At 49.3% G+C, this 22811-nt stretch overlaps 2 protein-coding genes across 6 annotated transcripts in view; one reads left to right on the forward strand and one right to left on the reverse strand.

Annotated features, from left to right (window-relative positions):
• PTCD1 (pentatricopeptide repeat domain 1) overlaps window positions 1–8511 on the reverse strand; it is a 115920-nt gene extending 107409 nt beyond the window's left edge. For 3 of the 4 annotated variants that reach the window (XM_063934161.1, XM_063934162.1, XM_063934159.1), the window contains exons 1-2: window positions 8426–8511; window positions 218–666 (exon numbers count right to left, since the gene is read on the reverse strand). In XM_063934161.1, coding sequence (XP_063790231.1) covers window positions 218–622 — 405 coding nt within the window. In that variant the 5' untranslated portion in view covers window positions 623–666; window positions 8426–8511. Of the gene's footprint in view, window positions 1–217; window positions 667–8298; window positions 8382–8425 lie in introns of those variants that run through there. The other variant, XM_063934160.1, reaches the window with a different exon arrangement.
• Window positions 8512–8604: 93 nt separating this feature from the next.
• The window catches only part of CPSF4 (cleavage and polyadenylation specific factor 4), a 125113-nt gene continuing 110906 nt past the window's right edge, over window positions 8605–22811 (forward strand). For both annotated transcript variants that reach the window (XM_063934163.1, XM_063934164.1), the window contains exon 1: window positions 8605–8749. In XM_063934163.1, coding sequence (XP_063790233.1) covers window positions 8605–8749 — 145 coding nt within the window. The remainder of the gene's footprint in view (window positions 8750–22811) is intronic.

The following is a 22811-nucleotide window of genomic DNA, read 5'->3' on the forward strand; positions in this document are numbered from 1 at the left end:
CTGTGCCACCATAGTACTATGTAGAAGTCCAATAATCGACTGATCTGCGTCTTTGCATACAGCCACTGGGACCTACAAAGCCACATGTGGGCGTCTCAACACAAATCCTGGTGGCTGCAGTATATGCATATTTTCACACAGTATCCGCGTACACATTTGCAGCTGCGGCAGCAGTATCATATAACTCTGAATCAGGTCCTATATACTACTACCTTACCTTGCCTTCTTTTATTTTGGCCTTACACTGTAGAAAGTACCAATACGGAGTGTTTCTTCTGCCTTTGAATCTTTTGGTTATCTGCAGTGTCTCCTCTCCCCCGTCATCCTCCGTGTATTGCATGTTCTGGAGCTCTGGGGAAGATTTCCTGAACACTTTTCTTGAAGAATACACTTCAGACAACGTCCCAAAGTTTTCCTCTAATGGAGGCTGCAAATCACCAGCAGCTTTTCTGTGGTCAGAATAATTCTGGGTCCTGACTTGTGTCACCCACTGGCATGATAGCTTTGACGGAGTGCGAATAGAAGCTAAACAAACCTGTCTGCACACAGGCTGTGCTTGTAAGAGACATCCTGAAATCAGGGAGCGTGATGACAAGTGAGTGAGAATCTGCAAGACACCCATGATGGCTCCAAGCTGGCAATCAATGTATTTTTATTTCATATGACCTACAGTGAAAACAAATATCAAATTTAAAACAATGGATAATAATTTGGGTATAAAGAAAACATTTGTCTGAGATGTAGATTCAGAGGCAATTTTGGGTGGAGTTGGCAGAACTGTACTGACTCCAGTTAAAAAAAATAAGAATTTACTTACCGATAATTCTATTTCTCATAGTCCGTAGTGGATGCTGGGGACTCCGTCAGGACCATGGGGAATAGCGGCTCCGCAGGAGACAGGGCACAAAAAGTAAGCTTTTAGGATCACATGGTGTGTACTGGCTCCTCCCCCTATGACCCTCCTCCAAGCCTCAGTTAGGTACTGTGCCCGGACGAGCGTACACAATAAGGAAGGATCTTGAATCCCGGGTAAGACTCATACCAGCCACACCAATCACACCGTACAACTTGTGATTTGAACCCAGTTAACAGTATGATAACAACGAAGAAGCCTCTGAAAAGATGGCTCACAACAATAATAACCCGATTTTTGTAACAATAACTATGTACAAGTATTGCAGACAATCCGCACTTGGGATGGGCGCCCAGCATCCACTACGGACTATGAGAAATAGAATTATCGGTAAGTAAATTCTTATTTTCTCTAACGTCCTAGTGGATGCTGGGGACTCCGTCAGGACCATGGGGATTATACCAAAGCTCCCAAACGGGCGGGAGAGTGCGGATGACTCTGCAGCACCGAATGAGAGAACTCCAGGTCCTCCTTAGCCAGAGTATCAAATTTGTAAAATTTTACAAACGTGTTCTCCCCTGACCACGTAGCTGCTCGGCAAAGTTGTAATGCCGAGACCCCTCGGGCAGCCGCCCAAGATGAGCCCACCTTCCTTGTGGAGTGGGCATTTACAGATTTAGGCTGTGGCAGGCCTGCCACAGAATGTGCAAGTTGGATTGTGCTACAGATCCAACGAGCAATCGTCTGCTTAGACGCAGGAGCACCCATCTTGTTGGGTGCATACAGGATAAACAGCGAGTCAGATTTTCTGACTCCAGCCGTCCTTGAAATATATATTTTCAATGCTCTGACAACGTCCAGCAACTTGGAGTCCTCCAAGTCGCTAGTAGCCGCAGGCACCACAATAGGCTGGTTCAAGTGAAAAGCCGAAACCACCTTAGGCAGAAACTGAGGACGCGTCCGCAGTTCTGCCCTGTCCGAATGGAAAATCAGATATGGGCTTTTGTACGATAAAGCCGCCAACTCTGATACTTTCCATGTAAGATACTTCAAATCTACCGATTTGAGCGGCTCAAACCAATGGGATTTGAGAAAATCCAAAACTACGTTGAGATCCCACGGTGCCACTGGAGGCACAATCGGGGGCTGTATATGTAGTACACCTTTGACAAAGGTTTGTACTTCAGGCACTGAAGCCAATTCTTTCTGGAAGAAAATCGATAAGGCCGAAATTTGAACCTTAATAGACCCCAATTTGAGGCCCATAGACAATCCTGCCTGCAGGAAATGTAGGAATCGACCCAATTGAAATTCCTCCGTTGGGGCCTTCTTGGTCTCACACCACGCAACATATTTTCTCCAAATGCGGTGATAATGTTGTGCGGTCACTTCCTTCCTGGCTTTAATCAAGGTAGGAATAACTTCCTCTGGAATGCCCTTTTCTTTTAGAATCCGGCGTTCAACCGCCATGCCGTCAAACGCAGTCGCGGTAAGTCTTGGAACATACAAGGTCCCTGCTGAAGCAGATCCCTTCTTAACGGTAGAGGCCACGGCTCTTCCGCGAGCATCTCTTGAAGTTCCGGGTACCAAGTCCTTCTCGGCCAATCCGGAGCCACGAGTATTGTTCTTACTCCCCGTAGCCGTATAATTCTCAGTACCTTTGGTATGAGAGGCAGAGGAGGAAACACATACACGGACTGGTACACCCACGGTGTTACCAGAGCGTCCACAGCTATTGCCTGAGGGTCTCTTGACCTGGCGCAATATCTGTCCAGTTTCTTGTTGAGACGGGACGCCATCATGTCCACCTTTGGTTTTTCCCAACGGTTCACAATCATGTGGAAGACTTCTGGATGAAGTCCCCACTCTCCCGGGTGGAGGTCGTGTCTGCTGAGGAAGTCTGCTTCCCAGTTGTCCACTCCCGGAATGAACACTGCTGACAGTGCTATGACATGATTTTCCGCCCAGCGAAGAATCCTTGCAGCTTCTGTCATTGCTCTTCTGCTTCTCGTGCCGCCCTGTCTGTTTACGTGGGCGACTGCCGTGATGTTGTCCGACTGGATCAACACCGGCTGACCCTGAAGCAGCGGTTTTGGCAGGCTTAGAGCATTGTAAATCGCTCTTAGCTCCAGTATATTTATGTGAAGAGACGTCTCCAGGTTTGACCACACGCCCTGGAAGTTTCTTCCCTGTGTGACTGCTCCCCAGCCTCGTAGGCTGGCATCCGTAGTCACCAGGACCCAGTCCTGTATGCCGAATCTGCGGCCCTCTAACAGATGGGCACTCTGCAACCACCACAGAAGAGACACCCTTGTTCTTGGTGACAGTGTTATCCGCTGATGCATGTGCAGATGCGATCCGGACCATTTGTCCAGCAGATCCCACTGAAATATTCGTGCGTGGAATCTGCCGAATGGAATTGCTTCGTAAGAAGCCACCATCTTTCCCAGGACTCTTGTGCATTGATGTACTGACACATTTCCTGGTTTTAGGAGGTTCCTGACAAGTTCGGATAACTCCCTTGCTTTCTCCTCCGGGAGAAACACCTTTTTCTGAACAGTGTCCAGAATCATTCCCAGGAACAGCAGACGTGTCGTCGGGGTCAATTGAGATTTTGGAAGATTCAGAATCCACCCGTGTTGTTGAAGCACTACTTGAGTTAGTGCTACTCCGACTTCCAGCTGTTCTCTGGACCTTGCCCTTATCAGGAGATCGTCCAAGTAAGGGATAATTAATACGCCTTTTCTTCGTAGAAGAACCATCATTTCGGCCATTACCTTGGTAAAGACCCGAGGTGCCGTGGACAAACCAAACGGCAGCGTTTGAAACTGATAATGACAGTTTTGTATCACGAACCTGAGATACCCTTGGTGTGAAGGGTAAATTGGGACATGCAGATAAGCATCTTTTATGTCCAGGGACACCATGAAGTCCCCTTCTTCCAGATTCGCTATCACTGCTCTGAGTGACTCCATCTTGAACTTGAATTTCTGTATGTACAGGTTCAAGGATTTCAGATTTAGAATAGGTCTTACCGAACCGTCCGGCTTCGGTACCACAAATAGTGTGGAATAATACCCCTTTCCCTGTTGTAGGAGGGGTACCTTGACTATCACCTGCTGAGAATACAGCTTGTGAATGGCTTCCAATACCGTCGCCCTTTCTGAGGGAGACGTTGGTAAAGCAGACTTTAGGAACCGGCGAGGGGGAGACTTTTCGAATTCCAACTTGTAACCCTGAGATACTACCTGCAGGATCCAAGGGTCCACCTGTGAGCGCGCCCACTGTGTGCTGAAAATCTTTAGTCGACCCCCCACCGCCCCTGAGTCCGCTTGCACAGCCCCAGCGTCATGCTGAGGGCTTTGTAGAAGCCGGGGAGGGCTTCTGTTCGTGGGAAGTAGTTGCTTGCTGCACCCTCTTACCCCTTCCTTTGCCTCTGGGCAAATATGACTGTCCTTTTGCCCGCTTGTTCTTATAGGAACGAAAGGACTGCGGCTGAAAAGACGGTGTCTTTTTCTGTTGGGAGGTGACCTGAGGTAAAAAAGTGGATTTTCCGGCTGTTGCCGTGGCCACCAGATCCGATAGACCGACCCCAAATAATTCCTCTCCTTTATACGGCAATACTTCCATATGCCGTTTGGAATCCGCATCACCTGACCACTGTCGCGTCCATAAACTTCTTCTGGCAGATATGGACATCGCACTTACTCTCGATGCCAGAGTGCAAATATCCCTCTGAGCATCTCGCATATAAAGAAAAGCATCCTTTAATTGCTCTATAGTCAATAAAATACTGTCCCTATCCAGGGTATCAATATTTTCAGTCAGGGAATCCGACCACACCACCCCAGCACTGCACATCCAGGCTGAGGCTATTGCTGGTCGCAGTATAACACCAGTATGTGTGTATATACTCTTCAGGGTAGTTTCCAGCCTCCTATCAGCTGGATCCTTGAGGGCGGCCGTATCAGGAGACGGTAACGCCACTTGTTTGATAAGCGTGTGAGCGCCTTATCCACCCTAGGGGGTGTTTCCCAGCGCGCCCTAACCTCTGGTGGGAAAGGGTATAATGCCAATAACTTCTTTGAAATTAGCAGTTTTCTATCGGGGTTAACCCACGCTTCATCACACACGTCATTCAATTCCTCTGATTCTGGAAAAGCTACAGGTAGTTTTTTCACACCCCACATAATACCCCCCTTTGAGGTACCTGCAGTATCAGAGATATGCAAAGCCTCCTTCATTGCCGTGATCATATAACGTGTGGCCCTATTGGAAAATACGTTTCTTTCTTCACCGTCGACACTAGATTCATCTGTGTCGGTACCTGTGTCGACTGACTGAGGTAAGGGAAGTTTTACAGCCCCTGACGGTGCCTGAGACGCCTGGACAGGTACTAACTGGTTTTCCGGCCGTCTCATGTCGTCAACTGACTTTTGCAGCGTGCTAACATTATCACGTAATTCCATAATTAAAGCCATCCATTCCGGTGTCGACTCCCTAGGGGGTGACATCACCATTACCGGCAATTGCTCCGCCTCCACACCAACATCGTCCTCATACATGTCGACACACACGTACCGACACACAGCAGACACACAGGGAATGCTCTTATCGAAGACAGGACCCCACTAGCCCTTTGGGGAGACAGAGGGAGAGTTTGCCAGCACACACCAAAGCGCTATAAAAATGTATATAAACAACCCTAAAAGGTGTTGTTTCTGTTATATGCGCTTAATATATAAAAATATCGCCAAAATATGCCCCCCTTCTCTGTTTTACCCTGTTTCTGTAGTGCAGTGCAGGGGAGAGTCCTGGGAGCCTTCCTCACAGCGGAGCTGAGCAGGAAAATGGCGCTGTGTGCTGAGGAGAATAGGCCCCGCCCCCTAAAACGGCGGGCTCTTCTCCCGGAGTTTGCGATATATGGCAGGGGTTAAATACATCCATATAGCCTCAAGGGCTATATGTGATGTATTTTAGCCATAGAAAAAGGTATTATACATTGCTGCCCAGGGCGCCCCCCCCAGCGCCCTGCACCCTCAGTGACCGCTGGTGTGAAGTGTGCCGACAACAATGGCGCACAGCTGCAGTGCTGTGCGCTACCTTATGAAGACTGAAAGTCTTCTGCCGCCTGTTTCCGGACCTCTGGACCTCTTCAACTTCGGCATCTGCAAGGGGGGTCGGCGGCACGGCTCCGGGACCGGACTCCATGGCTGGGCCTGTGTTCGATCCCTCTGGAGCTAATGGTGTCCAGTAGCCTAAGAAGCAAATCCATCCTGCACGCAGGTGAGTTCACTTCTCTCCCCTAAGTCCCTCGTAGCAGTGAGCCTGTTGCCAGCAGGACTCACTGAAAATAAGAAACCTAAAAAACTTTTTCTAAGCAGCTCTTTATGAGAGCCACCTAGATTGCACCCTGCTCGGACGGGCACAAAAACCTAACTGAGGCTTGGAGGAGGGTCATAGGGGGAGGAGCCAGTACACACCATGTGATCCTAAAAGCTTACTTTTTGTGCCCTGTCTCCTGCGGAGCCGCTATTCCCCATGGTCCTGACGGAGTCCCCAGCATCCACTAGGACGTTAGAGAAATAAAAAATAAATAAATATATATATATATATATATATATATATATATATATATAAAAAATGATGAGTCTCTGAGCACATGAGCCTAATTATAAGCTTGCAGTAAACAGCAGAGCATTATTAAGTGCAAAGGAACTACCTACATTTTTCCCCAAAACTGCGGTCTTTATTTTCTTATTAATTAAGTTTAGAACATATTTTTAAAAGTAGATTTGAATATTTTATTTGAAAAAATAAAAAAAAATGTGTGTCCATAGGCCCACCATTGTAACTGTACCTCCTACCCAGCTGTGTCAATAGATCCCCCAGTAGCATTACTCCCCACACCTCCAGTGGCAAAAGATCTCCACTGGCATAGCACCCAGTGGTGTATCTATATTAGGTGCAATGAGTTGTGGTACACATGAGCCCCTGGATTCAGGACGCCCACACTACATCCATTTTTTCAATAGTTACGTCTGCGGAGTGTCGCGTTGGTGGCCATATTACCGGCATTTTGCGCATGTGCTGTAGAAAAAATAGCCGGCCAAATGCCCGCAGCACCATTATGGCCAGTTACACACGCGCCGGATTTTGCCAACCGGGAAAAAGCCGGATTGCTTTTTCCCGTGCCGGTATTGTAATTAACAGTGTGAAGGGTAGGGTCCTTTCACACTGCACGGGCCCGACCCGGCTGCCGGGTTGCAGCCGGAAATATCCACTGGAAGGTCCAGCTGCCGGGCCGGGGCGTCTTTGAAGGCTGTAAACAGTGTGTGTGAAGGGGAGCTTTCACACACAAGGTTTTTTTTTCAAGCCGTGTCTGCTGCTGCGCATAGCATTACACACGGCTCAAAGCCGTTGTGTGTGAAAGACCATACCCGGATGGCAAAAAGCCGGACAAAGTTTGTCCGGCTTTTTGCCATCCGGGAAAAACCGGAGCGTGTGTTACAGCCCTTTCCCCTGCAGCACCATTTTCTCCAGCAGCAGCATTTTACCAAAAGCTCGAGCACAACCCAGTGCTCAATAAATATATTGTAACTGCGCTGCCTGCTACAGAGAAAGGGGCCCGGGTGGAGACTGCATGAGCGCCCCTCCTCAACGTCCGTAAGTCCCCACGGTAGATGCTAGAATCAAGTTGGAGAAAGGACCTCTGACGTCAGGGGGAGGAGCCACGACACCAGGGGACGGAGCTAGACCAGCGGGATAGTGCTTCTTCTATCCACGCCACCAATTACTCCCTTTAGTAACTCGGTGGCAAGCCAAGCGGAGTGAGCCACCGTGCCCGAAGCGTGGCGAGCGTACATTCCGGCTACCCTGCTCGGGCATGGCTCCTATCCTTGGTGACATCACTCCTCCCCCTGGTGGCTTCAGAGGTCCCTTCCTCAACTTGGGTTTAGACCTAACCAAGTCCCCACTGTGACACCAAAACCCCAACACACACACAAACACGTGTACACATGTATAAAAGAAAATAAAAAATATTTAAAAAAACAAAAAAACAAAAGGGAAAAAAAAAAAAAACATCCCCAAGGACAATAAACCTTTTGTAGGGCATTAGCCACCCTAGAAGCTCACATCATACCCTTCCTGCTGCGGCATATTCCTTCCTGGCCAAGCAGAGCACAGAGGAGAGTGAGTCATTGGGGAACAATAATCTCTCTACATTGCCCCTTTCTCATAGGGGGAGATATACCAAACCTTGTAAAGAGTAGTACAGTAGTCCATTGCAACCAATCAGCTTCTAGCTATCATTTGTCTGCTACATGCTCTAAAATGATAGAACTTGACTGACGCTAAGGCTACCGTCACTTGTCCTCTTTTGAAGGTTTGATACATCTCCCCAATGCGATGAACAGCGCGAACCCCAATCCTACCAAACTCACCTCTGCCCCAAAGGCGCTAAACACATTACACTATAGTTAGTTACATAGACGTTCCTGTCCGGAGGTGCCCCCGCAGCGCTACACATCACACATAGCAGACAGTGACTGAGCGGCGCTCATCATGTACCTGCAGCTCTGCCCATCATGCACCCAGCGTCAGCCGGCTCAGAGAGACACACACATGCCACATTGCCCAACATGCATTGCTCCAGCACCCCTCGGCTCGCTTCCTTTTTCCCAGAGAGCCTTGCGGCAGGCAACTCAGTCGCTGCCCGGTGGTAATCTGCAGTCTCCTAGTTGGGGCTGATGCTGATACCCGGTGTGTGCGAGAACTGGGCTTTGGTCACGATGCAGGAGCTTATCGCCTGTGTGGATCATATTCGCTTCGACCTGGAGCTGGCTGTGGAGCAGCAGCTGGGGGCACAGCCGCTCCCGTTCCCGGGCATGGACAGTAAGTGTGACCCTGAGAGTGGGGCCTCTCTCCAGCATGCTGCTGCACCCCAGCCCGTGCTGTGATACACGACTCTTTCCCCATCATAGCCGCTAGATAGGTCTCAGGCCGCCTCCCGGACGTTAGGGAGCATTAGGGATAGTCTCCTCTGTGTCCCTAGGGGGTCTATTCATGAAGCAGTGAAAACTGTGGAGAAGTGAGCCAGTGGAGAAGAAACAATCAGCAATGAAGTAACATTTATAATTTGCATACTATAAAATTATACAGAGCAGCTGATTGGTTGCCATGGGCAACTTCTCCACTGACTGACTTCTCCACACTTTTCATTGCTTCATGAATAGACCCCTGGCAATCACCTGCAAGGGAGAGGGAGAGAGCACCTCCTATCTGCGCTGCCGCTCACAGGGCACTAGTGTTGGACCCGTCTGCAGTGGTGCATCCAGAGCATCTCTCTCACTGTGCCTGTGGGCTCTATTTACTAAACCTTGGATGGAGATAAAGTACCAGCCAATCGGCTCCTAACTGCTATGCCACAGGCTGTGTTTGAAAAATGACAGTTAGGAGCCGATTGGCTGGGACTTTAACTCCAGCGACTTTATCTCCATCCAAGGTTTAGTAAATAGACCTCACAGGCACAGTGAGAGGAGATGAAGTACCAGCCAATCGGCTCCTAACTGTCATTTTTCAAACACAGCCTTTGGCATAGCAGTTAGGAGCCGATTGGCTGGTACTTTATCTCCATCCAAGGCTTAGTAAATAGTCCCCAGAGTTACATCCCTGTCCTAATGTAAGCCATCCAGCGTGTCCTATTATTTTTGGGAAATGAGTAAATAAAGGGCTTCTTTCTCCCAGGTTAAAAGCCCCATCCTGACCAAGATCTGCGCTCTTCCCCGCACTCTTGGTATATGAACAATATTGGGACCTTACTGGTGTAACTACCTTATGGACCTCATAGTAAACTTTTGAAGGGGCCCGATGCATATAGTCAGGGGTGTATCTACCTATTGGCAAGGATGGCACTCGCCAGGGGAGCCAGGCAAGAAGGGGGCGCCGCCTGGCTGTGCCACCCACGGCCAAAGGGTAGAATAGCAGTACTGTCAGACTGTTCCTGGTGTGAGTCTGTTACTGCTGGAGCGGCGCTGGTGTCCGGCAGCACCCCACTTGTAATCAGACTCAAAATAAACTACAGCTCCAAGCAGCCCTTGTTGCTGGGAGCTCCCGGCAGGAAGGGCTGCTGGGAACTGTAGTTTATTGTGAGCTTGATTACAAGGGCGGTGCTGCCGGACACTAGTCTGATCACTAGTGCCGTGCTGTGCTGACGGACACCGGCGCCGCGCCGGCAGTAATAGACTCTCACCAGGTACACAGCAATTGTTGTATAGCACAGTGCTATAGGTCTATTTGTTGTTGAAGATAATAAAAAAGTGTCAGTGTTTGGGAGAATTGACTGTAGTATCTGGAAAACTACACAATTTTCATGCATGTTAGATGTAAGCGAAAACTTTAACTTGTTCCGTGTAATAAACAAAATACATATCTTACCAATTTCAAGGCCAGGTTCAAGGAAATGTATATCAGTTAATTGTATAATTGTTCATTTTATCTTGGAAGTGATGGCACCCTGATGTTTTTTCTAACAGGAAGCACTTCTACCATCCGACTAATGGTGTATGGTTTGAGGCTCATCTCACAGCAGCTCATTAGCATTTCATTCTGGATGCAGTCAAGATGCTGGCGTTTGGCATCCCGGCGGTTGGAAAGCTGACGCCAGCATCCCGAAACTGCTCGGAATGCTGATGCTAGCATCCCAACATAGATAGCGATGCAGAATGCCAAAATCCGTCGAGTTGGTGCAAAAATCTCCACTGTCAAGCCGCGTGGGAGGGTTAGGGTTAGGCTGCGAGGGTGGGAGGGTTAGGGTCAGGCTGCAGGGAGGGAGATTAGGAAGGGTGGGTTAGAGTTAGGCACCAATGAAGAGGATTTTTTTGGGGGGTGGGTTAAGGTCAGGCTATGGGAAAGGTGGGTTAGAGGTAGGGGGGAGGGATAGTGTAACGTGAATACGAGACACTACTGTGCGGTGTAATGTGAATAAGGGACACTACTGTGTGGCCTAGTTTGAATTGGAAGTACTATTGTGTCCACTCCCTTCCCACACAAGACCTGGGAAGTATGAAACCTGCAAAAGGTGGCATATGCTGTGGCACAGTCCTACACCCCGCTTGTATAAATATCTAGTTCAATAGCTGAGGAAAAACGTGCCATTGCAGGGGGCGGGGCTTCTTCCTCAGGCAGCCGGCACACTGCTCAGCGCCATTTTCTTCCAGCACACAGCAGGGGAAGAAACGCTGATCCTCCTCTCAACTTCTGATTTTAGTACCAGAGTGTAAAAAGTGGGGGAAAGTGTATATTGTGGTGTTATAACCTATTATTGGCAATATATATAGAGCGGAAAGTCTCTGTGTACAAAGTACGCGACACAGGGATTTCTCTAACGTCCTAGTGGATGCTGGGGACTCCGTAAGGACCATGGGGAATAGACGGGCTCCGCAGGAGACAGGGCACTTCAAGAAAGAATTAGGAATACTGGTGTGCACTGGCTCCTCCCTCTATGTCCCTCCTCCAGACCTCAGTTTCAATCTGTGCCCCGACGAGCTGGGTGCACCTTAGTGAGCTCTCCTGAGCTTGCTAAATAGAAAGTATTTTGTTCGGATTTTTTATTTTCTCTGACGTTCTAGTGGATGCTGGGAACTCCGTAAGGACCATGGGGAATAGCGGCTCCGCAGGAGACTGGGCACAACTAAAGAAAGCTTTAGTACTACCTGGTGTGCACTGGCTCCTCCCTCTATGACCCTCCTCCAGACCTCAGTTATAATCTTGTGCCCGGCTGAGCTGGATGCACACTAGGGGCTCTCCTGAGTTCCTAGGAAAAGAAAGTATATTTTAGGTTTTTTATTTTCAGTGAGATCTGCTGGCAACAGACTCACTGCTACGAGGGACTAAGGGGAGAAGAAGCGAACCTACCTGCTTGCAGCTAGCTTGGGCTTCTTAGGCTACTGGACACCAGTAGCTCCAGAGGGATCGAACACAGGGCCCGACCTCGATCGTCCGGTCCCGGAGCCGCGCCGCCGTCCCCCTTACAGAGCCAGAAGCAAGAAGATGGTCCTGGAAATCGGCGGCAGAAGACTTCGGTCTTCATTAAGGTAGCGCACAGCACTGCAGCTGTGCGCCATTGCTCCCTGTGCACACCACATACTCCGGTCACTGATGGGTGCAGGGCGCTGGGGGGGGGGGCGCCCTGGGCAGCAATTAGAGTACCTTAAAAGTGGCAAATCACACATAATATAGCCTAATAAGCTATATATGTGTAAAATACCCCTGCCACATTATTATTATAAGAGCGGGAGAAGTCAGCTGAAAAAGGGGCTGGGCTATCTCCCTCAGCACACTGGCGCCATTTTCTCTTCACAGTGCAGCTGGAAGACAGCTCCCCAGGCTCTCCCCTGTAGTTTTCAGGCTCAAAGGGTTAAAAAGAGAGGGGGGGGCACTAAATTTAGGCGCAATATTGTGTATACAAGCAGCTATTGGGAAAAATCACTCAGTTATAGTGTTAATCCCTGCATTATATAGCGCTCTGGTGTGTGCTGGCATACTCTCTCTCTCTCTGTCTCCCCAAAGGACTTTGTGGGGTCCTGTCCTCAGTCAGAGCATTCCCTGTGTGTGTGTGTGCGGTGTGTCGGTACGGCTGTGTCGACATGTTTGTAGAGATGAGCGGATTCGGTTTTACTCGGTTTTACTCGGTTCTCAAAACGACATCTTATTGGCTCACGGATGTCACGTGTTTTGGATAGCCAATAAGATTCGGTTTTGAGAACCGAGTAAAACCGAGTAAAACCGAATCCGCTCATCTCTACATGTTTGATGAGGAAGGTTACGTGGAGGCGGAGCAGATGCCGAAAAATGTGATGTCGCCCCCTGTGGGGCCGACACCAGAGTGGATGGATAGGTGGAAGGTATTAACCGACAGTGTCAACTCCTTACATAAAAGGCTGGATGACGTAACAGCTGTGGGACAGCCGGCTTCTCAGCCCGCGCCTGCCCAGGCGTCTCAAAGGCCATCAGGGGCTCAAAAAACGCCCGCTACCTCAGATGGCAGACACAGATGTCGACACGGAGTTTGACTCCAGTGTCGACGAGGTTGAGACATATACATAATCCACTAGGAACATCCGTTGCATGATCTCGGCAATGAAAAATGTGTTACACATTTCTGACATTAACCCAAGTACCACAAAAAAGGGGTTTTATGTTTGGGGAGAAAAAGCAGCCAGTGTTTTGTTCCCCCATCAGATGAGTGAATGAAGTGTGTGAAGAAGCGTGGGTTCCCCCGATAAGAAATTGGTAATTTCTAAAAAGTTACTGATGGCGTACCCTTTCCCGCCAGAGGATAGGTCACGTTGGGAGATATCCCCTAGGGTGGATAAGGCGCTCACACGTTTGTCAAAAAAGGTGGCACTGCCGTCTTAGGATACGGCCACTTTGAAGGTGCCTGCTGATAAATAAGCAGGAGACTATCCTGAAGTCTGTATATACACACTCAGGTACTATATTGAGACCTGCAATTGCCTCAGCATGGATAGTGCTGCTGCAGCGTGGTCTGTTACTCTGTCAGGACAGGGATACTATTTTGCTAACCATAGAGCATATTAAAGACGTCGTCTTATTTATGAGGGATGCACAGAGGGATATTTGCCGGCTGGCATCCAGAATTAATGCAATGTCCATTCTGCCAGGAGGGTATTAGGGACCCGGCAGTGGACAGGTGATGCTGACTTTAAAAGGCACATGGAGATTCTGCCTTATAAGGGTGAGGAATTGTTTGGGGATGGTCTCTGGGACCTCGTATCCACAGCAACAGCTGGGAAGAAAAATTGTTTCCTCACAGCCTAAGAAAGCACTGTATTATCAGGTACAGTCCTTTCGGCTTCAGAAAAGCAAGCGGGTCAAAGGCGCTTCCTTTCTGCACAGAGACAAGGGAAGAGGGAAAAAGCTGCACCAGACAGCCAGTTCCCAGGATCAAAAATCTTCCCCCGCTTCCTCTGAGTCCACCGCATGACGCTGGGGCTCCACAGGTGGAGCCAGGTGCGGTGGGGGTGAGTCTCGGGAACTTCCGCAACCAGTGGGCTCGCTCACAGGTGGATCCCTGTGTTCTGCATGTAGTATCACGGGGATACAAGCTGGAGTTCGAGGCGACTCCCCCTCGCCGTTACCTCAAATCAACCTTGCTTGCTGCCCTCGGAGAAAGGGGAGGTAGTACTGGCGGCAATTCACAAGCTGTACTTCCAGCAGGTGATAATCAAGGTACCCCTCCTTCAACAGGGCCGGGGTTACTATTCCACAATGTTTGTGGTACCGAAACCAGACGGTTCGGTGAGACCCATTCTAAAATTGAAATCCTTGAACACTTATATACGAAGGTTCAAGTTCAAAATGGAATCGCACAGGGCGGTTATTGCAAGCCTGGACGAAGGGGATTACATGGTATCACTGGACATCAAGGATGCTTACCTGCATGTCCCCATTTACCCTCCTCACCAGGAGTACCTCAAAATTGTGGTACAGGACTGTCATTACCAATTCCAGACGTTGCCGTTGGTCTGTCCCCGGCACCGAGAGTATTTACCAAGGTAATGGCCGAAATGATGATACTCTTTCGAGAAAAGGGAGTTATAATTATCCCGTACTTGGACGATCTCCTTATAAAGGCGAGGTCCAGGGAGCAGTTGTTGGTCGGAGTAGCACTATCTCTGGAAGTGCTACAACAGCACGGCTGGATTCTGAATATTCCAAAGTCGCAGCTGGTTCCTACGACGCGTCTACTGTTCCTGGGTATGGTTCTGGACACAGAACAGGAAAAAGTGTTTCTCCCGGAGGAGAAGGCCAAGGAGTTGTCATCTCTAGTTAGAGACCTCCTAAAACAAATACAGGTGTCGGTGCATCAATGCACGCGAGTCCTGGGAAAGATGGTAGCTTCTTACGAAGAAATTCCATTCGGCAGGTTCCATGCACAGTGGGATCTGTTGGACAAGTGGTCCGGGTCGCATCTTCAGATGCATCGGCTGATAACCCTGTCTCCAAGGGCCCGGGTGTCGCTGTTGTGGTGGCTGCAGAGTGCTCATCTTCTAGAGGGCCGCAGATTCGGCATACAGGACTGGGTCCTGGTGACCACGGATGCCAGCCTTCGAGGCTGGGGGGCAGTCACACAGGGAAGAAACTTCCAAGGACTATGGTCGAGTCAGGAGACTTCCCTACACATAAATATTCCGGAACTAAGGGCCATTTACAATGCCCTAAGTCAGGCTAGACCCCTGCTTCAACACCAGCCGGTGCTGATCCAGTCAGACAACATCACGGCAGTCGCCCATGTAAACCAACAGGGCGGCACAAGAAGCAGGATGGCGATGGCAGAAGCTACAAGGATTTTCCGATGGTCGGAAAATCATGTGTTAGCACTGTCAGCAGTGTTCATTCCCGGAGTGGACAACTGAGAAGCAGACTTTCTCAGCAGGCACGACCTCCACCCGGGAGAGTGGGGACTTCATCCAGAAGTCTTCCAAATGATTGTACACCATTGGGAAAGGCCACAGGTGGACATGATGGCGTCCCGCCTCAACAAAAAGCTAAAAAGATATTGCGCCAGGTCAAGGGACCCTCAGGCGATAGCTGTGGACGCTCTGGTAACACCGTGGGTATACCAGTCGGTGTATGTATTCCCTCCTCTGCCTCTCATACCCAAGGTACTGAGAATAATAAGAAGGAGAGGAGTAAGAACTATACTCGTGGTTCCGGATTGGCCAAGAAGAGCTTGGTACCCAGAACTTCAAGAAATGATCTCAGAGGACCCATGGCCTCTGCCGCTCAGACAGGACCTGCTGCAGCAGGGGCCCTGTCTGTTCCAAGACTTACCACGGCTGCGTTTAACGGCATGGCGGTTGAACACCGGATCCTAAAGGAAAAAGGCATTCCGGAGGAAGTCATTCCTACGCTGATTAAGGCTAGGGAAGATGTGATCGCAAAATATTATCACCGCATATGGCGAAAATATGTTGCTTGGTGTGAGGCCAGGAAGGCCCCAACGGAGGAATTTCAACTGGGTCGATTTCTGCACTTCCTACAGTCAGGAGTGACTATGGGCCTAAAATTGGGTTCCATTAAGGTCCAGATTTCGGCTCTGTACATTTTCTTCCAAAAAGAACTGGCTTTACTGCCTGAAGTTCAGACTTTTGTTAAGGGAGTGCTGCATATTCAGCCCCCGTTTGTGCCTCCAGTGGCACCGTGGGATCTCAACGTGGTGTTGGATTTCCTGAAGTCGCATTGGGTTGAGCCACTTAAATCCGTAGAGCTAAAATACCTCACGTGGAAAGTGGTCATGCTGTTGGCCTTGGCGTCGGCCAGGCGTGTATCAGAATTGGCGGTTTTGTCATGCAAAAGCCCTTATCTGATTTTTCATATGGATAGGGCGGAATTGAGGACTCGTTCCCAATTCCTTTCTAAGGTGGTATCAGCTTTTCATGTGAACCAACCTATTGTGGTGCCTGCGGCTACTTGGGACTTGGAGGACTCCAAGTTACTGGACGTAGTCAGGGCCCTGAAAATATGTTTCTCTATCGTCCTAGTGGATGCTGGGGTTCCTGAAAGGACCATGGGGAATAGCGGCTCCGCAGGAGACAGGGCACAAAAAGTAAAGCTTTAGGATCAGGTGGTGTGCACTGGCTCCTCCCCCTATGACCCTCCTCCAAGCCTCAGTTAGATTTTTGTGCCCGGCCGAGAAGGGTGCAATCTAGGTGGCTCTCCTAAAGAGCTGCTTAGAAAAGTTTAGCTTAGGTTTTTTATTTTACAGTGAGTCCTGCTGGCAACAGGATCACTGCAACGAGTGACTTAGGGGAGAAGAAGTGAACTCACCTGCGTGCAGGATGGATTGGCTTCTTGGCTACTGGACATTAGCTCCAGAGGGACGATCACAGGTACAGCCTGGATGGTCACCGGAGCCTCGCCGCCGGCCCCCTTGCAGATGCTGAAACGAGAAGAGGTCCAGAATCGGCGGCAGAAGACTCCTCAGTCTTCTTAAGGTAGCGCACAGCACTGCAGCTGTGCGCCATTTTCCTCTCAGCACACTTCACACGGCAGTCACTGAGGGTGCAGGGCGCTGGGAGGGGGGCGCCCTGGGAGGCAAATGAAAACCTTTTTTGGCTAAAAATACCTCACATATAGCCTCCGGGGGCTATATGGAGATATTTAACCCCTGCCAGAATCCGTTAAGAGCGGGAGACGAGGCCGCCGAAAAAGGGGCGGGGCCTATCTCCTCAGCACACAGCGCCATTTTCTTTCACAGAAAGGCTGGAGGGAAGGCTCCCAGGCTCTCCCCTGCACTGCACTACAGAAACAGGGTTAAAACAGAGAGGGGGGGCACTAATTTGGCGTTAGAAATATATAAAAAAGATGCTATAAGGGAAAACACTTATATAAGGTTGTCCCTATATAATTATAGCGTTTTTGGTGTGTGCTGGCAAACTCTCCCTCTATCTCTCCAAAGGGCTAGTAGGTCCTGTCCTCTATCAGAGCATTCCCTGTGTGTGTGCTGTGTGTCGGTACGTGTGTGTCGACATGTATGAGGACGATGTTGGTGAGGAGGCGGAGCAATTGCCTGTAATGGTGATGTCACTCTCTAGGGAGTCGACACCGGAATGGATGGCTTATTTAGGGAATTACGTGATAATGTCAACACGCGCCAAGGTCGGTTGACGACATGAGACGGCCGACAAACAGACGTCTCAAAAACACCGTCAGGGGTTTTAAAACGCCCGTTTACTTTAGTCGGTCGACACAGACACAGACAGGGACACTGAATCCAGTGTCGACGGTGAATAAACAAACGTATTCCTTATTAGGGCCACACGTTAAGGGCAATGAAGGAGGTGTTACATATTTCTGATACTACAAGTACCACAAAAGAGGGTATTATGTGGGATGTGAAAAAACTACCGTAGTTTTTCCTGAATCAGATAAATTAAATGAAGTGTGTGATGATGCGTGGGTTCCCCCCGATAGAAAATATGGGCGGTATACCCTTTCCCGCCAGAAGTTAGGGCGCGTTGGGAAACACCCCTTAGGGTGGATAAGGCGCTCACACGCTTATCAGAACAAGTGGCGGTACCGTCTATAGATAGGGCCGTCCTCAAGGAGCCAGCTGACAGGAGGCTGGAAAAATATCATAAAAAGTATATACACACATACTGGTGTTATACTGCGACCAGCGATCGCCTCAGCCTGGATGTGCAGAGCTGGGGTGGCTTGGTCGGATTCCCTGACTAAAAATATTGATACCCTTGACAGGGACAGTATTTTATTGACTATAGAGCATTTAAAGGATGTATTTCTATATATGCGAGATGCACAGAGGGATATTTGCACTCTGGCATCAAGAGTAAGTGCGATGTCCATATCTGCCAGAAGATGTTTATGGACACGACAGTGGTCAGGTGATGCAGATTCCAAACGGCACAAAGGTGTATTGCCGTATAAAGGAAGAGGAGTTATTTGGGGTCGGTCCATCGGACCTGGTGGCCACGGCAACTGCTGGAAAATCCACCGTTTTTACCCTAAGTCACATCTCTGCAGAAAAAGACACCGTCTTTTCAGCTTCAGTCCTTTCGTCCCTATAAGAGTCATATCTGCCCAGGGATAGAGGAAAGGGAAGAAGACTGCAGCAGGCAGCCCATTCCCAGGAACAGAAGCGTTCCAACCCTTCTGACAAGCTCTCAGCATGACGCTGAGACCGTACAGGACCCCTGGATCCTACAAGTAGTATCCCAGGGGTACAGTTTGGAATGTCGAGACGTTTCCCCTGCGCAGGCTCCTGAAGGCTGCTTTACCAAGGTCTCCCTCCGACAAGGAGGCAGTATGGGAAAAAATTCACGAGCTGTATTCCCAGCAGGTGATAATTAAATTACCCCTCCTACAACAAGAAAAGGGGTATTATTCCACACTATATTGTGGTACTGAAGCCAGAAGGCTAGGTGAGACCTATTCTACATCTAAAAAAATTTGAACACTTACAAAGGTTCAAATCAAGATGGAGTCACTCAGAGCAGTGATAACGAACCGGGAAGAAGGGGACTATCTGGTGTCCCGAGACATCAGGGATGCTTACCTCCATGTCCCAAATTTGCCCTTATCACTAAGGGTACCTCAGGTTCGTGGTACAGAACTGTCACTATCACTTTCAGACGCTGCCGTTTGGATTGTCTACGGCACCCCGGGTCTTTACCAAGGTAATGGCCGAAATGATGGTTCTCCTTCGAAGAAAAGGCGTCTTAATTATCCCTTACTTGGACGATCTCCTGATAAGGGCAAAGTCCAGGGAACAGTTGGAGGTCGGAGTAGCACTATCTCGGATACTGTTACAACAGCAGGGGTGGATTCTAAAGATTCCAAAATCGCAGCTGATCCCGACAACAAGTCTCCTGTGCTTAGGGATGATTCTGGACACAGTCCAGAAAAAGGTGTTTCTCCCGGAAGAGAAAGCCAGGGAGTTATCCGAGCTAGTCAGGAACCTCCTAAAATCAGTGCATCATTGCACAAGGGCCATGGTAAAAAAATGGTGACTTCCTTCGAAGCAATTCCAGTCGGCAGATTTCATGCAAGAACTTTTCAGTGGGATCTGCTGGACAAATGGTCCGGATCGCATCTTCAGATGCATCAGCGGATAACCCTATATCCAAGGACAAGGGTGTCTCTCCTGTGGTGGTTACAGAGTGCTCATCTTCTAGAGGGCCGCAGATTCGGCATTCAGTTTTGGATGTTGGTGACCACGGAGGCCAGCCCGAGAGGCTGGGGAGCAGTCACACAAGGAAAAAATTTCCAGGGAGTGTGATCAAGTCTGGAGATTTTTCTCCACATAAATATAGCTAAGGGTAAATTTATAATGCTCTAAGCTTAGCAAGACCTCTGCTTCAAGGTCAGCCGGTATTGATCCAGTGGGATAAAACATCACGGCAGTCGCCCACGTAAATAGACAGGGCGGCACAAGAAGCAGGAGGGCAGTGGCAAAAACTGCAAGGACTTTTCGCTGGGCGGAAAATCATGTGATAGCACTGTCAGCAGTGTTTCATTCCGGGAATGGAAACTGGGAAGCAGACTTCCTCAGTAGGCACGACCTCCACCCGGCAGAGTGGGAACTTCATGGGGAAGTTTTCCACATAATTGTAAACCGTTGGGAATTACCAAAGGTGGACATGATGGCGTCCCGTCTGAACAAAAAACGGGACAGGTTTTGCGCCAGGTTAAGAGACCCTCAGGCAATAGCTGTGGACGTTCTGGTAACACCGTGGGTGTACCAGTCGGTGTATGTGTTCCATCCTCTGCTTTTCATACCTAAGGTACTGAGAATTATAAGACGTAGAGGAGTAAGAACTATACTCATGGCTCCGGATTGGCCAAGAAGGACTTGGTACCCGGAACTTCAAGAGATGCTCACAGAGGACTTATGGCCTCTGCCGCTAAGAAGGGACTTGTTTCAGCAAGTACCATGTCTGTTCCAAGACTTACCGCAGCTGCGTTTGACGGCATGGCGGTGGAACGCCGGATCCTAAGGGAAAAGGCATTCAGGAAGAGGTCATTCCTACCCTGGTCAAAGCCAGAAAGGAGGTGACCGCACAACATTATCACCACATGTGGCGAAAATATGTTGCGTGGTGTGAGGCCAGGAAGGCCCCACGAAGAAATTTCAACTCGGTCGATTCCTGCATTTCTTGCAAACAGGAGTGTCTATGGGCCTCAAATTGGGGTCCATTAAGGTTCAAATTTCGGCCCTGTTGATTTTTCTTCCAGAAAGAAGTGGCTTCAGTACCTGAAGTCCAGAAGTTTGTCAAGGGAGTATTGCATATACAACCCCCTTTTGTGCCTCCAGTGGCACTGTGGGATCTCAACGTAGTTCTGGGATTCCTCAAAACACATTGGTTTAAAACCAGTCAAATCTGTGGATTTGAAGCATCTCACATGAAAAGTGAACATGCTCTTGGACCTGGCCTGGACCAGGCGAGTGTCAAATTGGTGGTTTTTTTCTCAAAAAAGCCCATATCTGTTTGTCCATTCGGACAGGGCAGAGCTGCGGACTCGTCCCCAGTTCTCTCCCTAAGGTGGTGTCAGTGTTTCACCTGAACCAGCTTATTGTGGTGTCTTGCGCCTACTAGGGACTTGGAGGACTCCAAGTTGCTAGATGTGGTCAGGGCCCTGAAAATATAGGTTCCAGGACGGCTGGAGTCAGGAAAACTGACTTGCTGTTATCCTGTATGCACCCAACAAACTGGGTGCTCTTGCTTTTAAGCAGACTTTTGCTAGTTGGATGTGTAATACAATTCAGCTTGCACATTCTGTGGCAGGCCTGCCACAGCCAAAATATGTAAATGCCCATTCCACAAGGAAGGTGGGCTCATCTTGGGCGGCTGCCCGAGGGGTCTCGGCTTTACAACTTTGCCGAGCGGCTATTTAGTCAGGGGCAAACACGTTTGTAAAATCCTACAAATATGATACCCTGGCTAAGGAGGACCTGGAGTTCTCTCATTCGGTGCTGCAGAGTCATCCGCACTCTCCCGCCCGTTTGGGAGCTTTGGTATAATCCCCATGGTCCTTTCAGGAACCCCAGCATCCACTAGGACGATAGAGAAAATAAGAATTTACTTACCGATAATTCTATTTCTCGGAGTCCGTAGTGGATGCTGGGCGCCCATCCCAAGTGCGGATTATCTGCATTACTTGTACATAGTTACAAAAATCGGGTTATTATTGTTGTGAGCCATCTTTTCAGAGGCTCCGCTGTTATCATACTGTTAACTGGGTTCAGATCACAGGTTGTACAGTGTGATTGGTGTGGCTGGTATGAGTCTTACCCGGGATTCATAAATCCTTCCTTATTGTGTACGCTCGTCCGGGCACAGTACCTAACTGAGGCTTGGAGGAGGGTCATAGGGGGAGGAGCCAGTGCACACCACCTGATCCTAAAGCTTTACTTTTTGTGCCCTGTCTCCTGCGGAGCCGCTATTCCCCATGGTCCTTTCAGGAACCCCAGCATCCACTACGGACTCCGAGAAATAGAATTATCGGTAAGTAAATTCTTATTTTCCAGGACGGCTGGAGTCAGGAAAACTGACTCGCTATTTATCCTGTATGCACCCAACAAGCTGGGTGCTCCTGCTTCTAAGCAGACTATTGCTCGCTGGATCTGTAGCACGATTCAACTTGCACATTCTGCGGCTGGACTGCCGCACCCTAAATCTGTAAAAGCCCATTCCACGAGGAAAGTGGGCTCTTCTTGGGTGGTTGCCCGAGGGGTCTCGGCTTTACAACTTTGCCGAGCTGTTACTTGGTCGGGTTCAAACACTTTTGCAAGAGTCTACAAGTTTGATACCCTGGCTGAGGAGGACCTTGAGTTTGCTCATTCGGAGCTGCAGAGTCATCCGCACTCTCCCGCCCGTTTGGGAGCTTTGGTATAATCCCCATGGTCCTTACGGAGTTCCCAGCATCCACTAGGACGTCAGAGAAAATAAGATTTTACTCACCGGTAAATCTATTTCTCGTAGTCCGTAGTGGATGCTGGGCGCCCATCCCAAGTGCGGATTGTCTGCAATACTTGTATATAGTTATTGCCTAACTAAAGGGTTATTGTTATGAGCCATCTGTTATACCACTTTTACACTCGCACTCCCGGGTCACTCCCGGGATGCTTCCCGGGATGCATTCCCGGGACTGACCCCTTTCACACTGCATTAAGACCTGGGATCGACCCGGGACAGCCCCATTTACACTGATCCGGGGATATCCCTGCAAATGCATTAGTATGTCATTAGAAATGGCCTTGGGCTCAGAAAAGATGACATCAGCTTTTCTGAGCCCAAGAAAGCTCCAATCCAAGTCCTTTTAACAGTCCCGGGATAGTGAATCCCGGGACGGACCCTTTCACACTACACAGCTTCCCGGGACGGTCCCGGGTTCAACCCTGCTTTTGACC

Source organism: Pseudophryne corroboree, chromosome 7 (genome assembly GCF_028390025.1).
Source record: "Pseudophryne corroboree isolate aPseCor3 chromosome 7, aPseCor3.hap2, whole genome shotgun sequence".
NCBI classification, from domain to species: domain Eukaryota; kingdom Metazoa; phylum Chordata; class Amphibia; order Anura; family Myobatrachidae; genus Pseudophryne; species Pseudophryne corroboree.